Here is a 22,183-nt window from a genome sequence, read left to right on the forward strand (position 1 = left end):
CAAGATGATCCAATCAGTCAGTCCTAAGGGAAATTAACCCAGACTGTTCCCTGGAAGGTCAGATACTGAAGCTGAAGCCCAAATACTTTGGCCACCAAATGAGAAGGGAGCCCTCACTGGAGAAGATCCTGATGCTGGGAAAGACAGAAGGCAAAAGAAGAAGGGGATGGCAAAAGATGAGATGGCTGGACAGTGTTACTGATGTAACTAACATGAATCTGAGCGGACTTCGGAGGATGGTGGAAGACAGGAGGGCCTGGCGTGACTTTGTCCAGGGGGTCGCAAGGAGTCGGACTGGACTGTGCGACTGAACAACAAAAGGCGCTTTCATGAGTCACCGTCACCGCTCCTTTCTGTTACTGTCTTTCATTTCTTTCTTACAGGAAGCGAAGGAATGGAAATCGGACATGAACCATTTTATGAAGGTACTGGCTTTATTTTTGTATTAGTCACCTTTCCTCGGAGGCACCCAAATAAACAGATTTTTTGAAGAATCCTTATGTTATTTAAACTCCTAATATTATTGAGTGTTCTATTCTTATAAAACAAAATATGTGTAAAGACAAAAGCTTGCTAGTGTTGTGAATTCTGGGCGTTGTGTAACTTATGAATGCAGCACTTATAACTTAGAGCTGGAACGTTTAAGAAGGCTTTGTGCATGTTGTAGTATCGGGTTCCTTTTCGGCAGTGTTTCACATAAAACGCAAGATCCTGAGCACAGTAGGGGTGAGGTTCATACCAACAGCAGATAACAGACCAGATCGAATGCACTAAAGGGATTTCAAGGGGGCGGCCCTGTTGGTCTAGAAAAGCAAGATTTGAATCCAGCACCTCCTTAGAGACCAACCAGATTTCCAGAGTTGTAAGATTTTTGAGAGTCAAAGTTCTCTTCCTCAGATATCTTGAAATCTTGTTGGTCTTTAAGGCAATACTGGACTCGAATCACGCTCCGTCCAAGCAAGACATAATCAATCCCTGTCATATTCTGCAGAGCTTACTGATATTTTATTGTTTGTTTGTTTTATTTTAAACATTTATTGGCCACTTTCCTACCTTATAGGATCTCAGGGCAGCTTAAGATGTAGGTAATGTGGAAGTATGATAAAATATATAAAGGCCACAAGTTAAAATCCATAATTTAAAACTGCCAATAGTGAGAAGAGCTAATCCAATGCCAAAATGACATCAGAAGAGCCTTCTGGATCAGACCAGTGAGGGTCCATCTAGTCCAGCATCCTGTCTCACACAGAGGCCAACCAGTTCCTTTGGAGGGCCAACAACAGGGCAGAGGTCATAAGAACATCAGAAGAGCCCTGCTGGATCAGACCAGTGGTCCATCTAGTCCAGCCTCCTGTCTCACACAGAGGTCAACCAGTTCCTCTGGAGGGTGAACAACAGGGCAGAGAGGCTGAGGCCTTCATTAGAACATAAGAAGAGTCCTGCTGGATCAGACCAGTGGTCAATCTAGTCCAGCCTCCTGTCTCACACAGTGGCCAGCCAGTTCCTCTGGAGGGCCAACAACAGGGCAGAGAGGTCGAGGCCTCCATAAGAACATCAGAAGAGCCCTGCTGGATCAGACCAGTGGTCCATCTAGTCCAGCATCCTGTCTCACACAGTGGGCAACCAGTTCCTCTGGAGGGCCAACAACAGGGCAGAGAGGCTGATGCCTTCATAAGAACATCAGAAGAGCCTTTTGGATCAGACCAGGGGTCCATCTAGTCCAGCCTCCTGTCTCACACAGTGGCCAACTAGGTCCTCCGGAGGGTCAACAACAGGGTACAAAGGCCGAGGCCTTCCCCTGGTGTTGCCTCCTGGAGCTGGGGTTCAGAAGATCAGTGCCTCTGAATGTGGAGGTTCCCCTCAGTCCCCATGGCTAGGAACCACTGATAGATCTAACCTTTCATAACCCTTCATTAATCCACTTTTAAAGCTGGCCTGCTGGATCAGACCAGTGGTCCATCTAGTCCCGCCTCCTGTCTCACAGAGGGACCACTCTTGCAGGCACCTGATTGGATCAGCCATTCTGCTTGTCCGTCTGGCAAGTAAGAGCTGCTTTGTTGACTTTGTTTCCATTGCAGCCCAAAGAGCGGGTTCTCCCGAGCCGCCCTGAAGCTCCGCAACTCCCCAAGCCGTCCGTCCTCGAGACGGCCAAAGCCCCCAAGTCCATCGTGAGGGACGCCGAAAGGATCCTGAGGGTGGTGCAGAAGAACAAGAAGGTCCTCGAAGAAAACCTGGAGGCCATCGTCAGGGCCAGGGATGGCACCGCCCTGCACTTGTTCATAGATGCTTTGACTGCTGACAGGTGCTGTGACTCTCTCTTTAGCTGCCTCCCTTTCCCTGCAATAGAGTCAGTGAGAAGATTCCCGTGTGTGCTAGTGTCCCTGTGCAAGCAGAAGTGTGGAAAAAAGCCTTACGCTAGCCCCGTGTGCTGAAATTTGAGGATTGCGAACCTCCAGGTGGGATTACGGCTGATTTCCAGACTACAGAGATCTGGAGAAAATGGCTACTTTGCAAGGTGGAGCCTATGGCTTTATATGCCACTGAGGTCCTTCCCCTCAGTTTGGTGCCAGTTTGGTGTAGTGGTGAAGTGTGCGGACTCTTATCTGGGAGAACCGGGTTCGATTCCCCACTCCTCCACTTGCAGATGCTGGAATGGCCTTGGGTCAGCCATAGCTCTGGCAGAGGTTGTCCTTGAAAGGGCAGCTGCTGGGAGAGCCCTCTCAGCCCCAGCCACCTCACAGGGTGTCTGTTGTGGGGGAGGAAGGGAAAGGAGATTGTGAGCCGCTCTGAGACTCTTCGGAGTGGAGGGCGGGATATAAATCCAATATCTTCATCTACCTCACAGGGTGTCTGTTGTGGGGGAGGAAGGTAAAGGAGATTGTGAGCCGCTCTGAGTCTCTTCGGAGTGGAGGGTGGGATATAAATCCAATATCTTCATCTACCTCACAGGGTGTCTGTTGTGGGGGAGGAAGGGAAAGGAGATTGTGAGCCGCTCTGAGTCTCTTCGGAGTGGAGGGTGGGATATAAATCCAATATCTTCATCTACCTCACAGGGTGTCTGTTGTGGGGGAGGAAGGTAAAGGAGATTGTGAGCCGCTCTGAGACTCTTCGGAGTGGAGGGCGGGATATAAATCCAATATCTTCTTCCCCCTCCCCCAAACCCTTCACTCCCCAAGCTCCACCCCCAAATCTCAGGAATTTTCTCCCACAGAGTCAGCAACTTTATTCAGCACAGTATATCTTCAAACTCCCCTTTTCTGCTTCTAAAAGATTTTGTACGAGCAATTTCTGGACCCTTAACGCCTAGGGATGGGCATGAATTGCATTTTTTTCTGGTTCGCTTCGTGGTTTGTGGATGAAGCGCAAACTGGGAGGTCTGTTCGCACACTGAACCAATTTGTATCACTTCACGACCGCTGCTGTCTGCTCCCCGGCACTTTTCACGGGGGAGCAGAAAGCAGGGGCTTTCTTGAGAAAAACCGTTAAGTGGCGGGGGCCTTGTGGCCGCTGTGGTGAAGGAGAGGTTAGTCTGGCCCAGGGGCGGCCACACTTGTTCAGCGTAAGAGCCACGTAGAATTAACATCAGATATTTGAGAGCCTCAAGACATGAATGCCAGATGTTTGAGAGAAGGAAGGGAAGGGAAGGAGGGGAAGGGAAGGAAGGAGGGCAAATAGAGGGGGAGGTGGTGGAAAGAAAGCAACTAACTTTAAATGCATTCTCCAAGCCATCAGCTGTCTTGGCTTGGAGAAGTGATTTAAAAAGAGAAATGTCTTCTCCAAGATGGCCGATGAGACAGTGGGGGCTTTGAGAGCCACACAATATGTGTGAAAGAGTCACACATGGCTCTAGCAGAACTCAGAGGAAGTGCATCACGGTGTCTTTACCTTTTTCTTTTTTTCCATAATCTTTTTAGGGACGTGCTGGAGGAGATCCGGATCAGAAAGACTGTCGACGAATGGATTAAAACAATCAGCTTGGAAATCCAGGTGCCGTTATGCCGCTGCTTTGCACCTGCTCCATTCTGTCCACATCCTTGTTTAAGGGAGGCCCCCAGAGCTGCACGCAAGACTCCAGGTGTAGCCTGACCAATGCAGTGTACAGCGAGACTGTGACATCATGCAATTTGGATGTTATAGCTTGGCTTTGGATTTGGATATCTAGCTTGCAACAGCCACGTGGCGCAGAGCGGTAAAGCTGCAGTACTGCAGTCTGAGCTCTCTGCTCACGACCTGAGTTCGATCCCAGCGGAAGCTGGGTTCAGGTAGCTGGCTCCAGGTTAACTCAGCCTTCCATCTTTCCGAGGTCGGTCAAATGAGTCCCCAGCTTGCTGGGGGGAAAGCGTAGATGACTGGGGAAGGCAATGGCAAACCACCCCATAAAAAGTCTGCCGTGAAAACGTTGTGAAAGCAACGTCAACCCAGAGTCGGAAACGACTGGTGCTTGCACAGGGGACTACTTTTTCTTTACCTTTTTTTATGTAGCTTGCAGCAAGACGCATGGGATCAGTCTCAAGAGGTATGGATGAGACTTGTCAGAACGTGGGGAAGCTGATGGCCTTTCAGCTGGAGAGCAGAGAGGTAGCAAGGAAAGCATTTGGTCTCTGCCTGTGTCCTGCCCAGCAGCTCTGCTCTCAGTTCAGAGCCAGTTTGGTGTAATGGTTAAGTGCATGGAGTCTTATCGGGGAGAATCGGGTTTGATTCCCCACTCGTCCACTTGCAGCTGCTGGAATGGCCTTGGGCCAGCCGTAGCTCTGGCAGAGTTGTCCTTGAAACAGCAACTGCTGTCAGAGCTCTCTCAGCCCCACCCACCTCACAGGGTGTCTGTTGTGGGGGGAGGAAGATATAGGAGATTGTAAGCTGCTCTGAGTCTCTGATTCAGAGAGCAGGGCGGGGTATAAACCTGCAGTTCTTCATCCAAAAGCTGCAACCTCAATCGCTCTTTTATTTATTTATTTTATTATTTATTTGCTTATTTGATTTATATCCCGCCCTACCCCACCGAAGCGGGCTCAGGGCAGCTTACAATACAAAGATTCTAACATAAAATACAAATTTTAAATATAATAAATTAATAAATAAATAATTTTAAATATAATAACAATATACATAATTAGAAAATCAAAACATTAAAAAACATTAGAACAGTGCATCAGTCCAACAGCGTACAATCTTTTCCCGCTTTGCGCCTAGGATGAAATGGCAAGGAAGGCTCAGGAGGAAGGCAGGCCTGAGGAGGAGCTCCGGAAGATGCGGCAGACGGTCAGGCCCGCAAAGGCCGGCAGAGAAGCGAAAGCCCAGTCCCGGCATCCCCAAGGAAACGCAGCCAAGCGGCCCCTGCCGGCTACGGGGCCCACTCAGAAACCAGCACATCAGGTGAGAACTCAAAGCTTGGGGTCTAGTAACCAAGCACCACTGGGGTTCCCGGGTCCTTCCCGGCCGCCAGCAGGGCGGGGGTGGTGGTGGGGGCCTTGCCAGGAGCTCGATGGAGGCCCAGGCTCTGTCGCCAGCAGCAGATCAAAGCAGACAGCTCGCAGGTGTGAGTAAGATCCAGGTGAGCAGCCGTGTTGGTCTGAAGCAACAGAACATAGTAGGAGTCAAGTGGCACCTTTAAGACCAACCCAAGTTTTATTCAGAACGCCGGCTTTCGTGGGCTCGAAGCAGACTTCATCCGACAAAAATACGGAACGGCAAGCGGTCCCCAATATAGAGAAAGTGGGCAGTGAGTTAGTCTGCGGAGTCATGGGAATGGCTTTTTTTTAGCAGATTAAAAGAATCGCCAATTGAGGTCTGTGTTTGTTAGTTCGTGTCGTTAACTGGGCTGAAACAACGACGAAGGGTGATAAAAAAGCAGATCGATGACATTCCAGATAAAGTGCCATAAATAAGACCTTGTTGTTAATTCTGGGTTTAAATGGAGGGCATTAGTTTCTCAGCAGGTATGAGTGAGGTATATGCAGGGCTTCGTTTGTTTTGTGTAGCTTTTAAAATGGATCGCACGCAACTCTCACCTAATATAGTATAATGACAGTATAAAAGCTACGCAATAAAAAAACCACGATAAAAAAGGGGTGTCAAACATGCAACCTGTGGGCAAGATCAGGCCCCCGGAGGGCTCCTCTCAGGCCCACGAGCAACTCATTGTCATCTACTTCCTTGTTCCTCTCTTGCTTCCTTCTGCATCACAGCTTGCTTTGCCAGGCGTACTCAATCATACAGGCGATACAGAGCAAAGCCTCTCTTTTCTCCAGTGGCTAACCAGCACACAAAGCTACATATACACAAAAGCTCGCGATGTCCAGCCATTTCATGTCTTCCCCTGGATCTTAGGTTCAAAGCATTGACCATGAGATTTCTGTAAAGGAAGTCAGTAAATCAAAAGTAGGCTTGCAACTTACAGATAACTCACCTGAACAGCATACTCAAGACTGCTACAGCACAGACCTTGTCTCCAGATTTTGATGCAATAATTCAGAGCAAGAGTTGTCAGTTATCAAAGACTGTTAACTAAAATCTTGCAAGAGTGCTGATCTTTTAAGCATGTTTTATGTTTTTTTTAAAAAAATAATTAACTATGCTTGTCTGTGTCCTTTATAACGTTTATATGTCTGCTAAGTAAGGTAAAGGTAGTCCCCTGTGCAAGCACCAGTCGTTTCCAACTCTAGGGTGACCTTGCTTTCACAACGTTTTCGGGGTGAACTTTTACAGGGTGGTTTGCCATTGCCTTCCCCAGTCATCTACACTTTCCCCCCAGCAAGCTGGGTACTCTTTTTACTAACCTTGGAAGGATGGAAGGCTGAATCAACCTTGAGCCAGCTACCCGAACACAGCTTCCGCTAGAATCGAACTCAGGTCATGAGCAGAGCTCAGGACTGCAGTACTGCAGCTTTACCACTCTGCACCACGGGGCTCTTAATATCTCTGCTACCTGGCTTTAAATTTTAGGACACACGTGGCCTGGCCCGACAAAGTCTCTTTTATGTCAGATCCGGTCCTCATAATATATGAGTTCAACACCCTTGCAATAAAACACGATCCTAGTAATAAAAGAGTGGCCTAATTTTAACAATTCACACAGAAATATAATTAGCACTACCGGCAGTAGTGGAAAGAACTGTCAAGTCACAGCAGACTAATGGCGACCCCACGGAGTTTTCAAGGCAAGAGATGAACAGAGGGTGGTTCGCCTCTGTGCAGCGAAAGGGTGATTAACACATTGAACTCACTGCCACAGGAGGTGGCGGCGGCTACAAGCATAGCCAGATTCAAGAGGGGATTGGAGAAACATAGAGCAGAGATCCATCAGTGGCTATTAGCTATGGCATATTGATGGAACTCTCTGTCTGGGGCGGTGATGCTCTGTATCCTTGGTGCTTGGGAGGGGCAACAGTGGAAGGACTTCTAGTGTCCTGGCCCCACTGATGGACCTCCTGATGGCACCTGGGTTTTTTGGCCACTGTGTGACCCAGAGTGTTGGACTGGATGGGCCACTGGCCTGATCCAACATGGCTTCTCTTATGTTCTTATGACCCTGGAATTCCTTGGAGGTCTCCTATCCAAGTGCTAACCAGGGCCATTGGTGCTTAGCTTCCAAGATAACGGGCTAAGCTGGGCTATTCAGGTCAGGGCATGGTAAAAGATCTAGAAACCCCTGCAGGATTAGGTGGAACAGTCCTATGCTAAAAGTTTGGGGAAATTGAGGTGCTTTTCTAACCTTTTTTTAAACAAAGGGGAAGTTCCCTCTCAGCTCTTTCCTCATTTACCTTTTTGCAGACATTTTCTGGAGCTTTCTGTGTCTCTTTAGGCGCTTCCAAAAACGAGCTCAGTGGTTCCCAATGAAGGGTATCTCTCTCAGATTTACGGGAGGCCGGTCTACCAGGGACGCAGGAGCACGCTGAAGAAATCGCCGTATCTCAGGATCAACTCCCCACCTCCCAAACCGAAGCCCACAAGACCTAAATTGATAGAAAGCATTAGAGGTAGGTGGTACACATCTTTTCCCCACTAATGACCAACACAAAAATATGACAGGTTATTGGGCAAATTTGAACACTTCAAATTTGCCCAATAACCTATCATATTTTTAATCTTATTCTTCTTCCAAACAGTTTAAGAACATAAGAGAAGCCATGTTGGATCAGGCCAATGGCCCATCCAGTCCAACACTCTGTGTCACACATAAGAACATAAGAGAAGGCATGTTGGATCAGGCCAATGGCCCATCCAGTCCAACACTCTGTGTCACACATAAGAGAACGCATGTTGGATCAGGCCAGTGGCCCATCCAGTCCAACATAAGAGAAGGCATGCTGGATCAGGCCAATGGCCCATCCAGTCCAACACTCTGTGTCACACATAAGAACATAAGAGAAGGCATGTTGGATCAGGCCAATGGCCCATCCAGTCCAACACTCTGTGTCACACATAAGAGAACGCATGTTGGATCAGGCCAGTGGCCCATCCAGTCCAACATAAGAGAAGGCATGCTGGATCAGGCCAATGGCCCATCCAGTCCAACACTCTGTCACACATAAGAACATAAGAGAAGCCATGTTGGATCAGGCCAATGGCCCATCCAGTCCAACATAAGAGAAGGCATGCTGGATCAGGCCAATGGCCCATCCAGTCCAACACTCTGTGTCACACATAAGAACATAAGAGAAGCCATGTTGGATCAGGCCAATGGCCCATCCAGTCCAACATAAGAGAAGGCATGTTGGATCAGGCCAATGGCCCATCCAGTCCAACACTCTGTGTCACACATAAGAGAACGCATGTTGGATCAGGCCAGTGGCCCATCCAGTCCAACATAAGAGAAGGCATGTTGGATCAGGCCAATGGCCCATCCAGTCCAACATAAGAGAAGGCATGTTGGATCAGGCCAATAGCCCATTCAGTCCAACACTCTGTCTCACATAAGAACATAAGAGAAGCCATGTTGGATCAGGCCAATGGCCCATCCAGTCCAACACTCTGTGTCACACATAAGAACATAAGAGAGGCCATGTTGGATCAGGCCAATGGCCCATCCAGTCCAACACTCTGAGTCACACATAAGAACATAAGAGAAGGCATGTTAGATCAGGCCAGTGGCCCATCCAGTCCAACATAAGAGAAGCCATGTTGGATCAGGCCAATGGCCCATCCAGTCCAACACTCTGTGTCACACATAAGAACATAAGAGAAGCCATGTTGGATCAGGCCAATGGCCCATCCAGTCCAACACTCTGTGTCACACATAAGAACATAAGAGAAGTCATGTTGGATCAGGCCAATGGCCCATCCAGTCCAACACTGTGTCACACAGTGACCAAAAAACCCAGGTGCCATCAGGACGTCCACTACTGGGGCCAGGACACTAGAAGTCCTCCCACTGTGCCCCCCCCCAAGCACCAAGAATACAGAGCATCACTGCCCCAGACATAAGAACATAAGAGAAGCCGTGTTGGATCAGGCCAATGGCCCATCCAGTCCAATGCTCTGTGTCAGACAGTGGCCAAAAAACCCAGGTGCCATCAGGAGGTCCACCAGTGGGGCCAGGACACTAGAAGCTCTCCCACTGCTACCCCCCCAAGCACCAAGAATACAGATCCCCAGACATAAGAACATTAGAGAAGCCATGTTGGATTAGGCCAATGGCCTGTCCAGTGCCGACACTCCGTGTCACACAGTGGCCAAGAAAACTTGTTGCCATCAGGAGGTCCACCAGTGAGGTCAGAACACTAGAAGTCCTCCCACTGTTCCCTCCCCACAAGCACCAAGAAGACAGAGCCTCACTTGCCCCAGACAGAGAGTTCCATCAATACGCTGTGGCTAATAGTTACTGATGGACCTCTGCTCCAGATGTCTGCTCCATTTGTGCTGATGTGCATGGGTTCCACCATCTTGCTTCTACAACAACCACCCTGTGAGGCAGATTAGGCCAAGAGAGAAAATGACGGGTCGCCCAGTATATTTTTATTTTAAAAAGAAATAAGCAATGAGAGGAAATACGAAGTACAAAGGCAGGGCCCTTTTTGTAGCAGGAGCTCCTTTGCCTATTAGGCCACACCCCTCTGATGTAGCCAGTCCTCTTGGAGCTTACAGTAGGCCCTGTAGAGCCCTGTAAGGAATTCTAGCAGGACATCCTTTGCATATTAGGCCACTCCCCCTGATGTAGCCAGTTCTCCTGGAGCTTCCAGTAGGCCCTGTACTTAGAGCCCTGTAAGGAATTCTAGCAGGACCTCCTTTGCATATTAGGCCACACACCCCTGATGTAGCCAATCCTCCTGGAGCTTCCAGTAGGCCCTGTACTTAGAGCCCTGTAAGGAATTCTAGCAGGACCTCCTTTGCATATTAGGCCACACACCCCTGATGTAGCCAATCCTCCTGGAGCTTCCAGTAGGCCCTGTACTGAGAGCCCTGTAAGGAATTCTAGCAGGACCTCCTTTGCATATTAGGCCACTCCCCCTGATGCAGCCAATCCTCCTGGAGCTTCCAGTAGGCCCTGTACTTAGAGCCCTGTAAGGAATTCTAGCAGGACCTCCTTTGCATATTAGGCCACACACCCCTGATGTAGCCAATCCTCCTGGAGCTTCCAGTAGGCCCTGTACTGAGAGCCCTGTAAGGAATTCTAGCAGGACCTCCTTTGCATATTAGGCCACACACCCCTGATGTAGCCAATCCTCCTGGAGCTTCCAGTAGGCCCTGTCTGAAGAGCCCTGTAAGGAATTCTAGCAGGACCTCCTTTGCATATTAGGCCACACACCCCTGATGTAGCCAATCCTCCTGGAGCTTCCAGTAGGCCCTGTACTGAGAGCCCTGTAAGGAATTCTAGCAGGACCTCCTTTGCATATTAGGCCACACACCCCTGATGTAGCCAATCCTCCTGGAGCTTCCAGTAGGCCCTGTACTGAGAGCCCTGTAAGGAATTCTAGCAGGACCTCCTTTGCATATTAGGCCACACACCCCTGATGTAGCCAATCCTCCTGGAGCTTCCAGTAGGCCCTGTACTGAGAGCCCTGTAAGGAATTCTAGCAGGACCTCCTTTGCATATTAGGCCACTCCCCCTGATGTAGCCAGTCCTCCTGGAGCTTCCAGTAGGCCCTGTAATAAGAGCCTACTGTAAGCTCCTGGAGGATTGGCTACAAAAGGGGAGTGGCCTAATATGCAGAGGAGTTCCTGCTAAAAAAAGACACCACTATACCAGGATATATAAAATACATTGCCATCAATGTTCCCTCTAAGCTGCAGAGTCTTGTTAGCAAAAATTCTACTCTGTGAGCTACTGGCATTAAAGTCGGGAGCTGCTGGCATGAAAGTTGTGAGCTCCTGCATCAGTTAGTTTCCTCTGGGACCATCCTTCCTGAGCTAAGACAAAAACGTGTGAGCTGGAGGGTAAAAATCTGTGAGGTAGCTCACACTGACTCAGCTTGGAGGGAGCACTGATTACCATCCCTTTCCCCTTTACAAATATGGACATAGGCATCCTTTGTACTGCTTTACACAGAGGGAGCGATTCAGGTTTGGAATTTGCTGACTGAGGATGTCGTGATGGCCACTGGAATAAACAGCTTTGTAAGGGGATTAGACGGATTCATAGAGGATGTGACTATTGATGGCTGCCAGTCATGGTGACTGAGGCACTAAAGCCTCTAAATCTCAGTCAGGAGGCAGCATCAGGGGAAGGCCTCAGCCTCTCAGCCCTGTTTTTGCCCATCCGTAGACAGGATGCTGGACTACATGGACCACTGGTTTGATCCAGCAGGGCTCTTCTGATGTTCTCATGAAGGCCTCATCCTCTCTGCCCTGTTGTTGGCCCTCCAGAGGAACTGTTTGGACCCTGTGTGAGAAAGGATGCTGGACTACATGGACTACTGGTTTGATCTGGCAGGGCTCTTCTGATGTTCTCATGAAGGCCTCATCCTTTCTGCCCTGCTGTTTGCCCTCGGGAGGACCTGATTGACCACTGAATGAGACAGGATGCTGGACTAGATGGACCACTGGTTTGATCCAGCAGGGCTCTTCTGATGTCCTTAAGAAGGCCTCGGCCTCTTTGCCCTGTTGTTGGCCCTCCAGAGGAACTGGTTGGTCACTGTGTGAGATGGGAGGCTGGACTAGATGGACCCCTGGTCTGATCCAGCAGGGTTATATTCTAATGAAGGCCTCATCCTTATGCCCTGTGTTCGACTTCCATCAGAGCCAGCTGATTGATGCAAGGTTTTCCTTTGGGAATATGAGATAGAAAGGTGGGATGTTGGGCTAGATAGACCACTGTACTGATCCAGCAAGGCTCTTCTGATGTTCTTAGGAAGGCCTCGGCCTCTGTGCCCTGCTGTTGGCCCTCCAGAGGACCAGGTTGGCCACTGTGTGAGATGAGAGGCTGGAATAGATGGGCTTCTGGTCCGATCCAGCAGGGCTCATCTTTGTTGGCTCATGTTCTGCTTTATACCGCACAGCCCAACCATTCCAGAAGCCTGCTGTGAAGACCCACACCTTTCTCAGCTCCTGCTTGCTGAAGACTTTATCGTCGTTTAATTGTCCTTCCAGGTACCAAAGTTAAATCTGCGAGGACGCAGACGGGTCCCTGTGTACCCAGCAAAGCCGCCAGTCCTAAAAAGCTCCGCCCATGCTCCGCCCCTTGCCGGGAACTCCAGTATCTCTTCAGCCCCACCAAAGAGGCGCCTGACACTACGGGTCCCCTGGAGGGCCATCTCATCCCCATGGCCATTCCGTTAGGTATGAACCGAATCCCATGAAACTTCCATCTTTGACTTGCTTGCGCTTCAGAGCAGACCCTACTGCTGATTCCAGCAGTAGCTCACAAATGACTTTTCTTGGATAGTTTTACATTTTATTTAATTCCTTGTACCCCACCTTTCTCCACAGTGGCTTGTCTCGTTCTCCTCTCCTCCATTTTATCCTCACAACGACCCTGTGAGGAAGGTTAGGCTTGAAAGTGCGCGACTGGGCCTACTATAAGCTCCAGGAGGATTGGCTACATCATGGGGGTGTGGCCTAATATGCAAAGGAAATATCCAGGGCTTTTTTTGTAGCAGGACCTCTTTTGCATATAAAGCCACCCACCCCTGATGTAGCCAATCCTCCTGGAGTTTGCAGTAGGCCCTGGAAGAAGAGCCCTGTAAGCTTTTGGAGGATTGGCTACATCAGGTGTGCGTGGCCTAATTTGCAAAGGAGTTCCTGCTAGTCCGACAGTCTTAACCCCAACACCGTGTTGGCTCACAATCAGCTTTGAAGCCTGATTGATGTAAGATTGCTCTTTGGGAATATAGAAAAAGGGGCTTTTTGTTCAGCGCTGCGTGCCTAGATGTTTCTTCTGTGCTCCAAGAGGATATTCCTGCTGTGTCTTTCAATTATCCTAAACTAATACGGCAGAAAACCTGCAAAAGAGAAGCAGAACGGCTTGATGGACAAGCGGGGAGCACGTGCCGTTTGTCGCAATTGCGTCTTTCTGCCCCTAGATGGCGCATTGCTGCATGAAAGTTCTTTGTCGAAGCAAAATTCTAATCCCGCAGCATTAAAAAGAAATGCAAGAAGAAGAATTGGAACTGGGACAGCTGCAGAAGCCAACAAGGGGAACAAGTTAAACTCAACATGGGTTCCAGTTCGGTGTAGTGGTGAAGTGTGCAGACTCTTATCCGGGAGAACCGGGTTTGATTCCCCACTCCTCCATTTGCAGCTACTGGAATGGCCTTGGGTCAGCCATAGCTCTTGCAGGAGTAGTCCTTGAAAGGGCAGCTTCTGGGAGAGCTCTCTCAGCCCCACCCACCTCACAAGGTGTCTGTTGTGGGGGAGGAAGGGAAAGGAGATTGTAGGCTGCTCTGAGACTCTGTCCTTGAAAGGGCGGCAGCTGGGAGAGCTCTCTCAGCCCCACCTACCTCACAGGGTGTCTGTTGTGGGGGAGGAAGGCAAAGGAGACTGTAGACGGCTCTGAGACTCTGTCTTTGGAAGGGCAGCTGCTGGGAGAGCCCTCTCAGTCCCACCCACCTCACAGGGTGTCTGTTGTGGGGGAGGGAGGTAAAGGAGATTGTGAGCTGCTCTGAGACTCTGTCCTTGAAAGGGCAGCTTCTGGGAGAGCCCTCCAGCCCCACCCACCTCACAGGGTGTCTGTTGTGGGGGAGGAAGGCAAAGGAGATTGTAGGCCGCTCTGAGACTCTGTCCTTGGAAGGGCAGCTGCTGTGAGAGCCCTCTCCAGCCCCACCCACCTCACAGGGTGTCTGTTGTGGGGGAGGAAGGGAAAGGAGATTGTAGGCCGCTCTGAGACTCTGTCCTTGAAAGGGCAGCTGCTGTGAGAGCTCTCAGTCACACCCACCTCACAGGGTGTCTGTTGTGGGGGAGGAAGGGAAAGGAGATTGTAGGCCGCTCTGAGACTCTGTCCTTGAAAGGACAGCTGCTGTGAGAGCCCTCTCAGTCCACCCACCTCACAGGGTGTCTGTTGTGGGGGAGGAAGGTAAAGGAGATTGTGAGCTGCTCTGAGACTCTGTCCTTGAAAGGGCAGCTTCTGGGAGAGCCCTCTTAGCCCCACCTACTTCACAGGATGTCTGTTGTGGGGGAGGAAGGGAAAGGAGATTGTAGGCCGCTCTGAGTCTCTGTCCTTGGAAGGGCAGCTCCTGTGAGAGCCCTCTCAGCCCCACCCACCTCACAGGGTGTCTGTTGTGGGGGAGGAAGGGAAAGGAGATTGTAGGCCGCTCTGAGACTCTGTCCTTGGAAGGGCAGCTGCTGTGAGAGCCCTCTCAGCCCCACCCACCTCACAGGGTGTCTGTTGTGGGGGAAGAAGAGAAAGCAGATTGCAGGCCGCTCTGAGACTCTGTCCTTGGAAAGGCAGCGTCTATGGGAGCCCTCTCAGCCCCACCCACCTCACAGGGTGTCTGTTGTGGGGGAGGAAGGGAAAGGAGATTGCAGGCCGCTCTGAGACTCTGTCGTTGGAAGGGCAGCTGCTGTGAGAGCCCTCTCCAGACCCACCAACCTCACAGGGAGTCTGTTGTGGGGGAGGAAGGGGAAGGAGATTGCAGGCCGCTCTGAGACTCTGTCATTGGAAGGGCAGCTGCTGGGAGAGCCCTCTCATCCCCACCCACCTCATAGGGTGTCTGTTGTGGGGGAGGAAGGGAAAGGAGATTGTAGGCTGCTCTGAGACTCTGTCCTTGAAAGGGCAGCTTCTGGGAGAGCTCTTTCAGCCCCACCCACCTCACAGGGTGTCTGTTGTGGGAGAGGAAGGGAAAGGAGATTGTAGGCTGCTCTGAGACTCTGTCCTTGAAAGGGCAGCTGCTGTGAGAGCTCTCTCAGCCCCACCCACCTCACAGAGTGTCTGTTGCTGGGGAAGGAGATCAAGCCGCTCTCTGATTCAGAGAGAAGGGTGGGGTATAAATCTGCAGTCGTCGTCGTCTTCTTCCAGCAGTGAGGTGACTGTGCCTACTGAGTGGCCCAAGACCTGACTACCAGGGCTTTTTTCTTTTTGGTAGAAAAAATCCAGCAGGAACTCATTTGCCTATCAGGCCACACCCCCTTATGCTAAGCCAGCTGGAACGGTGTCGCTGTGCGTTCCTGCTCAAAAAAAGCCCTGCTGACCGCGCTTGCCTGCGATAATCTCTGATAATCTTTCTGCAGCTGAACTTGTTCCGAGGCAACCTGACTGGTTTTCAAGCTTGAGCCCCTAATTTTAAGTCCAATTTTAGCCGAGTCCCCCTTTGCCCTCCCCCTGGTGGCTCCCGTATCCAGGTCACCGAAGGAGCAGACCCTCCGATCTGCTCGTGCTCCTGTCCTTCCCATAACCACAGAATGTCTCTTGGGCTTCATATGCGCAGGCAGGGTCTGTCCAGCAGATGTAAATGCTTACTGGTGTGCCGGGCACACCTTGTATCGTATGTGACCATTTAACTGTGGTGGAGGGTAGGTCTACCAGGGCTACTAGGCATAGTGGCTAAAGAGAACCTCCACGTTTGGAGGCAGTCAGCCTCTGGATCCCAGTGCCAGGAGGCAACATCAGGAAAAGGCCTCCGTCTCTCTGCCCTGTTGTTGGCCCTCCAGAGGAACTGGCTGGCCACTGTGTGAGACAGGAGGCTGGACTAGATGGACCCCTGGTTTGATCCAGCAGGGCTCTTCTGGTGTTCTTAGGAAGGCCTCGGCCTCTGTGCCCTGTTGCTGGCCCTCCAGAGGAACTGGCTGGCCACTGTGTGAGACAAGAGGCTGGACTGGATGGACCCTCACTGGTCTGATCCAGCAGGGCTTTTCTGATGTTCCAATGAAGGCCTCAGCCTCTCTGCCCTGTTGTTGGCCCTCCAGAGGAACTGGCTGGCCACTATGTGAGACAGGAGGCTGGACTAGATGGACCCCTGGTTTGATCCAGCAGGGCTCTTCTGGTGTTCTTAGGAAGGCCTCGGCCTCTGTGCCCTGTTGCTGGCCCTCCAGAGGAACTGGCTGGCCACTGTATGAGACAAGAGGCTGGACTGGATGGACCCTCACTGGTCTGATCCAGCAGGGCTTTTCTGATGTTCCAATGAAGGCCTCAGCCTCTCTGCCCTGTTGTTGGCCTTCCAGAGGAACTGGCTGGCCACTGTGTGAGACAGGAGGCTGGACTAGATGGACCCCTGGTTTGATCCAGCAGGGCTCTTCTGATGTTCTTAGGAAGGCCTCGGCCTCTGTGCCCTGTTGCTGGCCCTCCAGAGGAACTTACTGGCCACTGTATGAGACAAGAGGCTGGACTAGATGGGCCACTGGTTTGATCCAGCAGGGCTCTTCTGATGTTCTTATGAAGGCCTCCGCCTCTCTGCCCTGTTGTTAGCCCTCCAGAGGAACTGGCTGGCCACTGTGTGAGACAGGAGGCTGGACTAGATGGACCCCTGGTTTGATCCAGCAGGGCTCTTCTGATGTTCTTAGGAAGGCCTCGGCCTCTGTGCCGTGTTGCTGGCCCTCCAGAGGAACTTACTGGCCACTGTATGAGACAAGAGGCTGGACTGGATGGACCCTCACTGGTCTGATCCAGCAGGGCTTTTCTGATATTCCAATGAAGGCCTCAGCCTCTCTGCCCTGTTGTTGGCCCTCCAGAGGAACTGGCTGGCCACTGTGTGAGACAGGAGGCTGGACTAGATGGACCCCTGGTTTGATCCAGCAGGGCTCTTCTGATGTTCTTAGGAAGGCCTCGGCCTCTGTGCCGTGTTGCTGGCCCTCCAGAGGAACTTACTGGCCACTGTATGAGACAAGAGGCTGGACTGGATGGACCCTCACTGGTCTGATCCAGCAGGGCTCTTCTGATGTTCTTATGAAGGCCTCAGCCTCTCTGCTGTGTTGTTGGTTGGCCACTGTGTGAGACAGGATGCTGGACTAGATGGACCACTGGTCTGATCCAACAGGGCTCTTCTTGTGTTCTTATGAGTGCCTTGGCCTATATGCCCTGTTGTTGGTTGGCCGCTGTGTGAGACAGGATGCCGGATGAGATGGACCACTGGTCTGATTCAGCAGGGCTCTTCTTGTGTTCTTAACGCTGCTATGGGTCTGCTTTAAGTGTCTTGGGCTTCATATTAATTAAGGATTATTTAAGGATGTTTCTCTTCTGTATCACCTTCCTTTTTCCTTTTTTGCACCAATGGGAATTTCCATTAGGTCAGAAACAAATCACCAGCATTTTGCCTGAACCTTCAAGTGTAGTCATAGGCAAATTCCACCCTGTCACCGTGACGACCTCTGTTCCTCCTGCTCCTCCAAAGCCACCACCAAACGTGCAGAAGCCGAACATTGCAGTCGTGGAGATGAAATCAGAGAAGAGGGATCCGCCCAAACTTTCCGTGCAGGTAAGGAGCCAGAAATGCTTGACTGAATCAATGAAGGTTACCCCGAGATGCCTGTCTCCGTTTCTTTTCAGCTCCGTGATCCTTAGCAGCTATGAAGAAGAAGAAGAAGACCGTAGATTTAGACTCTGTCCTTCTCTTTGAATCAGAGACTCAGAGCAGCTTACAAACTCCATTACAACTGGAGAGCCAGTTTGGTGTAGTGGTGAAGTGTGCGGACTCCTGTCTGGGAGAACCGCGTTTGATTCCCCACTCCTCCACTTGCAGCTGCTGCAATGGCCTTGGGTCAGCCATAGCTCTGGCAGAGGTTGTCTTTGAAAGGGCAGCTGCTGTGAGAGCCCTCTCAGCCCCACCCACCTCACAGGGTGTCTGTTGTGGGGGAGGAAGGGAAAGGGGATTGTGAGCCGCTCTGAGACTCTTCGGAGTGGATGGCGGGATATAAATCCAGTATCTTCTTCTTCTCCTGTATCTTCTCAGGATTAATTAAGGATGTTTGTCTTCTGTATCACCCTCCTTTTTTTTCTTTTTTGCACCTTTGGGATGAGCACAACCAATCTAATTAACCTCCTTAATGGCTGAGTTATCCTAGATGGGTGTGGGGTGGCCAAACTTGCTTAACGTAAGAGCCACATAGAATAAACGTCAGGTGTTTGAGAGCCGCAAGACACGAACGTCAGATGTTTGAGGGAGGGAGAGATGAGGGAAGGGAAGGGAAGGGAAGGGAAATAGATGGAGGAGGGAGGGGCGGGGGAGGTGGGAAGGAAGCAACTTTAAATTTAAATGCATTCTCCAAACTATGAGACTTTCAGAGAACCAGTTTGGTGTAGTGGTGAAGTGTGTGGACTCTTATCTGGGAGAACTGGGTTTGATTCCCCACTCTTCCACTCTTCCAGCTGCTGGAATGGCCTTGGGTCAGCCATAGCTCTCATAGGAGTTGTCCTTGAAAGGGCAGCTTCTGGGAGAGCTCTCTCAGCCCCACGCACCTCACTGGGTGTCTGTTGTGGGGGAGGAAGGTAAAGGAGATTGTGAGCCGCTCTGAGATCCAGTGTATAGGGCGGGATATAAATCCAATATCATCTTCTTCTAACAGCTGGCTTGGTTGGAGAAATGGATCTGAAGAGAGAAATGCCTTTTCCAAGCTGGCCGACGGGGGTGGTGGGGACCGCAAGAGCCACACTGTATGTGTGAAAGAGCCGCAATTTGGCCACCCCTTGTCGAGGGTCTTGCTATGAATCCCTGCACGTTCCTGTTCTGATATTCCCTCGCACTTTCGCTTCGTTTGCCACTCTCTCTTTGCAGCAAGCTATCAAAGAAGCCTCTGCGGGTCTAAGAGACCGAGGTCGACCGGCCGGGCTAGATGCACCTGGGAGGGGACGGGCCAAGGGGCTTCCCGCGTATATTTCCTCCTTGAGCTTCCTGCTTTCCCTTCGAAATTATAACAGTTACCTTGAATGTATATAAGGGAGTCAAAGACTAGCCCTGCCAGTCTTTGCAAGACCTGCCATGCCTAATACAGTTGTCACGGTTCAGTAAACTACTATGACACCAACGGTCTGTTTGCTGTGCCCGAGAGACTGAGGACTTGACACCGCTGTCCTAGATCCTTGCTCAGCCCTTCGTTTGGGGCAGACGCTAGGTTGGGAGACAAATTCAAATTCAGCAGTTCCACGCTGGCATTTCTCTTTTCGAAGGACGGCAGGCAGTGATACTCAGAGCAGCTGGACCTTTGTCTCGCGGCACTGCTGCATTGTGGCCCGGCCATGCATCGTGTGCCGCTAGCCAAACGCTTCGCGGTGCACAAGACGAAGAGCGTGTGGCCGAGGAGCGACTGGGGCTCCTGCCCTCCTTGTCTGTCAGCACCTAGGAAAATAGTCTAATGCAGGGATGGGGAACCTCCATCCCGAGGGCCGTATGCGGCCCTCGTGGTCACTTGGTGTGGCCCTGGGGGATTGCTGGGCCAAACTGAGCCATGTGGCAGCCTCCCTGGGGCCTGGCTGGCCAGCGAGGATCGCGGGGCCCAGATGTACTGTGCAGCAGCCTCCCTGGGGCCTGGCTGGCCGGCCAGAATTGCTGCAGGGCCTGGAAAAGTTACTGTCACAGTTCAGTTTGCACTTGATTATCCCAGATGGTTTTTATTTATTTATTTATTTATTTAATGATTTGTATCCCGCCCTTCCCACAAGTGTATCCCGCAATTAGGCCCATGGTGTGGCCTAATATGCTAATGAGTGTGTAACCTAATATGCTAATATTAGGGGTTGTGGTCTAATATTAGAGGATATTAGGGGATGTGGTCTAATTTGCTACTGAGTTCCTGCTGGGCTTTTTCTACAAAAAAAGCTCTGGACCTATGCATTTGCCTAAGGTGGCAGGCCGTGTGTGTGTGTGCGTGCGCGCGCCGGATTAGGCTCCTCCCACATGACTTCAAATAGAAAAACAATTATTTGCATTAATTTTGCTGGCCCGAATCGTTCTCCCTCAGCAGAGCACTGTTTTTTAAGTTGATAACTTTTTATGGCCCGCGAATGATGTTATAAATATCCATATGGCCCTTGGCAGAAAAAAGGTTCCCCACCCCTGGTCTAATGCATTTGTGGGTTGGCTCTTTTTTCCTCCCCTTTCCAGGTGCTTCCAAACGTCGACATCGATAGCGTTTCGAGCGACAGCCCGAGGGGGAACGAAGCCCCTGCCATGCCTCTTCTGACCCAAGCAGCGATAGAGGTAATTACGGCCTTCAGTTTTCAGAATCGTAGATTTCCTGCCCCCCTTTGGTCATAAAGCCGTAAGAACATAGGAGAAGCCATGTTGCAAAAGGCCAGTGGCCCATCCAGTCCAACACTCTGTGTCACTCTGTGGTAAAAAAAAAATGTGGGCATTCGATGAAATTGCTGAGCAGACAGGTTAAAACGGGTAAAAGGAAGTACTTCTTCACCCAAAGGGTGATTAACATGTGGAATTCACTGCCACAGGAGGTGGTGGCGGCCACAAGCATAGCCACCTTCAAGAGGGGTTAAGATAAAAATATGGAGCAGAGGTCCATCAGTGGCTATTAGCCACAGTGTGCGTGTATATATAAAATTTTTTGCCACTATGTGACACAGAGTGTTGGACTGGATGGGCCGTTGGCCTGATCCAACATAGCTTCACTTATGTTCTTAACCCAAGTGCCATCAGTGGGGCCAGGACACCAGAAGCCCTCCCACTAAATCTCAGCTTTTGCTTGCCCTTTCAATTACAGAGCACTGTGGAAGACAGTTGGCACCAGGAAGAAGAAGAAGAAGAAGAAGAAGAAGAAGAAGAAGAAGAAGAAGAAGAAGTGAAGCTTCCTGGCACTGACTTTGTTGAGATTCCTGATGTCCCTCAGGTGGGTTTTCTTTTGCAGGAGAAGAAGGGGGGGAAATCGTTTGGATGAGACCATTACTGCTTATCGACTAAATCTTTGTGGTCTGGTTTTGCGAATATTTATTCACGTCTAAAGGACTGCCCCGTGGCGCAGAGTGGTCAGCTGCAGTACTGCAGTCCAAGCTCTGCTCATGTCCCGAGTTCGATCCCAGCGGAAGCTGGGTTCAGGTAGCCGGCTCCAGGTTGACTCAGCCTTCCATCCTTCCGAGGTCGGTAAAATGAGTCCCCAGCTTGCTGGGGGGGTGGGAAGTGTAGATGACTGGGGAAGGCAATGGCAAACCACCTCGTAACAAAGAGTCTGCCAAGAAAATGTGATGTGATGTCACCCCATGGGTTTGGTAACGACTCGGTGCTTGCACAGGGGACTACCTTTATCTTTACCTTACTCCCATCATACTTTTTCAGTTGCTTTCTCCTGTGTGGCCACAGTGGCATGAGGAAGATTTCCGTCTGCTCGATATGTTTGGGTTATTTTTTTGTGGGGAAAAATATTAGGAAGTTTGTCCAGTTTTAAGAGTTCAGCAAAATTCTCACAGGGGGTTTGAACATGGAGCCCAGAAGCAAGTTATTTTTTTTGGGGGGGGGGGGGGGGAGCGGTTAAGAATGAAAGAAAGAGAGCCCCATGGTGCAGAGTGGTAAAGCTGCAGTACTGCAGTCAAACTGAGTTTGATCCCAACGGAAGCTGGGTTCAGGTAGCTGGCTCCAGGTTGACTCGGCCTTCCATCCTTCCGAGGTCGGTAAAATGAGAACCCAGCTTGCTGGGGGGAAAGTGTAGATGACCAGGGAAGGCAATGGCAAACCAACCCGTAACAAAAAGTCTGCCAAGAAAACGTCATGACGTCACATCACCCCGTGGGTCGGTAACAACCCGGTGCTTGCACAGGGGGACTACCTTCACTAAAGGACTCTTACTCTGACCAAGTGCCATCAGGAGGTCCATTAGTGGGGCCAGGACACTAGAAGCCCTCCCACTGTGCCCCCCCCCCCCAAGCACCCAGAATACA

At 50.7% G+C, this 22,183-nt stretch overlaps 1 protein-coding gene across 1 annotated transcript in view; it reads left to right on the forward strand.

Moving 5' to 3' along the window:
- The window catches only part of KIAA0586 (KIAA0586 ortholog), a 154,343-nt gene that overhangs the window by 21,497 nt on the left and 110,663 nt on the right, over positions 1-22,183 (forward strand). The window contains 9 exon segments of the mRNA XM_060261507.1: positions 384-425; positions 2,079-2,302; positions 3,915-3,987; positions 5,191-5,373; positions 7,802-7,976; positions 12,526-12,714; positions 17,593-17,780; positions 20,403-20,498; positions 21,016-21,141. Of these exon segments, the coding sequence (XP_060117490.1) occupies positions 384-425; positions 2,079-2,302; positions 3,915-3,987; positions 5,191-5,373; positions 7,802-7,976; positions 12,526-12,714; positions 17,593-17,780; positions 20,403-20,498; positions 21,016-21,141 (1,296 nt within the window).

The sequence above is a fragment of the Heteronotia binoei genome, chromosome 21, assembly GCF_032191835.1.
Source record: "Heteronotia binoei isolate CCM8104 ecotype False Entrance Well chromosome 21, APGP_CSIRO_Hbin_v1, whole genome shotgun sequence".
Taxonomy (NCBI): Eukaryota; Metazoa; Chordata; class Lepidosauria; order Squamata; family Gekkonidae; genus Heteronotia; species Heteronotia binoei.